This window comes from Seriola lalandi, unplaced genomic scaffold (genome assembly GCF_002814215.2).
Source record: "Seriola lalandi dorsalis isolate HSWRI2012SDOR001 ecotype SW California unplaced genomic scaffold, Sedor1 jcf7180002003577, whole genome shotgun sequence".
NCBI lineage: Eukaryota > Metazoa > Chordata > Actinopteri > Carangiformes > Carangidae > Seriola > Seriola lalandi.
The window spans coordinates 1-3,373 of record NW_019474232.1 but is presented as its reverse complement, the minus strand read 5'-3'; the positions used below and the strand labels follow the sequence as shown (position 1 = coordinate 3,373).

At 39.5% G+C, this 3,373-nt stretch overlaps 1 protein-coding gene across 3 annotated transcripts; it reads right to left on the bottom strand.

Annotated features, from left to right (window-relative positions):
* Positions 1–352: 352 nt before the first annotated feature.
* On the bottom strand, positions 353–2,506 carry LOC111667601 (5-oxoprolinase-like). 3 transcript variants are annotated; one of them, XM_023423361.2, is made up of 3 exons: positions 2,142–2,343; positions 1,243–1,462; positions 353–622 (listed from the first exon to the last, which is right to left on the bottom strand). In XM_023423361.2, the coding sequence occupies exons 2-3, from the start codon at positions 1,411–1,413 to the stop codon at positions 401–403; spliced, it is 393 nt and encodes a 130-aa protein (XP_023279129.1). In that variant the 5' UTR covers positions 1,414–1,462; positions 2,142–2,343; the 3' UTR covers positions 353–400. The 3 variants fall into 3 exon arrangements, with proteins under 3 accessions (XP_023279129.1, XP_087033853.1, XP_023279120.1); XM_087177727.1 differs by lacking the exon at positions 2,142–2,343 and adding an exon at positions 1,930–2,103 and having other exon boundaries at positions 355–622; XM_023423352.2 differs by lacking the exon at positions 2,142–2,343 and adding an exon at positions 2,350–2,506 and having other exon boundaries at positions 356–622.
* Between the last annotated feature and the right edge of the window lie 867 nt (positions 2,507–3,373).

The following is a 3,373-nucleotide window of genomic DNA, read 5'->3' as shown; positions in this document are numbered from 1 at the left end:
TTAGGTAAATCTCCATGTGTTTGTCATATGTTTGTCATATGCTCTACTGTATGTGAATGCCACTTCAAATGAGAAAAATCATTTTAAAATGTTGTTCTGTTTAACCTTCTCGTCTGCTGCATTTGTGACAGTTTGCTCTGTAAGAGAGCACCAGCTTCATAGATTTGTGACCATTTCAACTATTAATGGTACAACTGGTCTGGGGGCAAATTCCAAGATCTGCCCTCAGTTACTGTAATACAAGATAATAAGTCAACCTTATGTTGCAGGGACAATAGCCATTTATCCAGGCTACTTGTAAACACCATATACAGTACAGTTAAAAATACATGATGGTGCTGATCTGCTCAAATATGCTGTACTTGCTTTACCCCTTAAATGGAAACATTTATGTACATATTCATGTGTTAAGAAAACCATCATTACAAACCAAATCAAACAGCTTTGGTCTGGCCTGTGTGCCAATGTGAAGCAAGTCTTTAAAGCCCTTTGTGACCAGGAGCGCAGTCCTCTCTCCTTCCCTCTCCAGCAAAGCGTTGGTTGCCACCGTTGTGCCCATTCTGATCCAGCCAATAAGTGAAGTGTCTACAGGCTGGTCGCGAGGAAAGAGCCGCCCTGTTTCCTGTCAACAAATGCATACAAATATGTATATATCATATTTGCTCTTATTACGATACTGCAGTGACGTACGTGTAATATTATAAAAGACGTGACAAGACATGATATTACTATCTATCTATCTATCTATCTATCTATCTATCTATCTATCTATCTATGTAATTGCTGCTTAACTACTGATTTAATGATCAAACGATACACACAACTTCTCCATTTTCACCTTAGTGAACTACAAAAGCACCTGTATGCTTTACACTGACAATGACACCACTTTTCATGTGCTGGATGTTAGTTATGAACACAATCTCCTTCTTTGCCAAATGACCAGCTCCATTCACATAAACAGCAATAGCAAAAATGTGAACATCTCAAGCTCAACCACACTTTTTACTACAGTTTTTCCAATCAAAATCTGGCCCTTGATTGTAACTACAAGTGTAGTAACTTTCCAGTAACAACCTGCAGAACTTTTAAAACCTCAAGTCAACCACCCTTGTATTTATTAACCTCCATGTGACCTCTAATCCTTCAAAGGCTTTTGTATAAATGAAATATAACTATGATGTGCTTTCTAATATTTCAGAAAACTATGTATTAATGCATCCATTGATCCTGTCATGTTACCTCTTCCAGGACTCTGCGGATCCCTTCTGTAGGAGCATCTTTGTAGTTTTGGGGATCTCGCGAAAGCAGTTTCAGGACTCTCTCACGGCCATCAGGCAGCCGGGCAAACACATCGGTGAAGGTGCCACCCCGGTCGATGGCAAAGTCAAATTTCCCCTCAGTTTCAGCCATAGTGAGAAGTGATAAACAAGTTGCTCCTGAATCTGGGACTGAGTGGAGTCTGAGAAGGTACAGTTAGACAGAGTTAGAGAAAGACTGTATTCACTCTAACTGTGCAATAATGTACTGATAAGGGAATAGGCGACATACCTGTTGGAAGGGGAGCGAGAGAAACACTTTTCATTTACAAAAATCAAAAACACACCTGCTTAGCAATTGAAAGCCTGTATCAGCGTTAACTAATGAACCACCAAGCTTATTGACTTTTCTCTCTCCTATGCTCCACATCTCTAGTTTGACATTTTGCTACTGAGAACACACACACACACACACACACACATACACACAAACACACACACAAACACACAAACACACAAACACAGACACACTTATCCATACATTTCCATCGCCATTGAAATATCATAACAACCACATCTCAGGCTTATCTACATACAAGTTCATTGTAATTGTATTGTTGTCACATACTTTAAGCCATTTGTATCTATTTATATACGTTTTCAATCTTACCTTTTCCAAAATAAGCCATAACTGTGAGAGTCTACATATTGTATGTTTTGTTTTTGTTTTTTTTACACACGGGAAAGTATTGTGTCTGCTGCTGTGACGTTAAAACAAGGTGAAAGGGCAGTTCAGTTTTAAAGGAACATGCTAACCCCAGAATCCACCCTGCAGGAATGTCACTGACCAGACCGCAACCGTTAAGATAAGTGCATGATTACCTCAATGTGGATTGATTGGGTTATTCCAGAGATAAATGAGAACTCTGCACTGCCCCAATGCAATCGAAATGATCTCCACACCGATTACTCCAACACGGCTCAGCTGCTGTGAGCGTGCTATGGCTACAACCCCTTCACTGTCTGTGTGCAGGGGAGCATGCACATCCCCAGTCCGAAGCAACGAAGCCCAACCGATATTTTTACCCACCTGTCCACTGGTGCTACACTGGCAGACTCTTAATCTTTGATAATCCGCTAACTGTCAGGTCCACCTCCCCTTACGTCTCTGCTTGGTCTCGTAACTCACATCGAAGGAGTCAGTCTCTCTGTGTGCAGCTTGCTGGGGCTTAAACTCCGCCCCGGTGCAAGAAGCCGGGGGTCTGAAATTTGAGTAGCTCTGGATCATACAGTCTGCGCCTGGCGCATACGCATGGATGTATCCATGGATATCCACCACGATAACGCAGCGAGAGGTCACAGCTGATTCCCTGCCAACAACCCTTTCCTGTCTGCTGTTGTCAAAATAAATTTTAAAAAGTTTGCTGCATAGGACTGAGTGGAGAGCAGTGGTGAAATGTAACAATTTAGCGAGAACATTTTGTACAGTTTACCCCAATGCTTTTATTACTATAGTTACTTTTCAGATCTAGATTCATGTAAATCACATGATAGGTATCCAGGTTTTTTAACGACTTAGCTGTTTCCTCTATTGAAATGTGTTCTTTGATTAGGTTGATCTAGTGAGTGATATCTGGCAAGATTTTCAGTTTTGAAAGATTATTTTCTTATATTTCTGCCAAACATTTTCCAACACGCAGCAAAATCAACTATTTAGGTGAGGCTACTGACTGCAACTAGCTAGCTAAAGTAAAATTAAGCATGTCCATTTAGGAACACATTGGGTTTTGTTCAAAAGAGGATATAATGTCATTTGAAAATAAAACCTTTATTTATTTACATATAATTTTTCTTCAATGAATTCAATTAGCCTTCAAAACGCACGTCCAGATTCATGAATTAGCCTTATATTAGGACGATAGCTACATAACATTAGCTATGTATTAGTTTAACAAATGTCTAACTATATTTTATGTTAACCGTTAGATATCCATATTTTCATATATCAGTGTTTAATACATGGCAAGACAACATTTTTAAGGACTATGTTTTAAAATGTTAGACTGCGTTTTTATTTTGGGAGCTGTGCAACACCATTAATGTTTAATAACTGC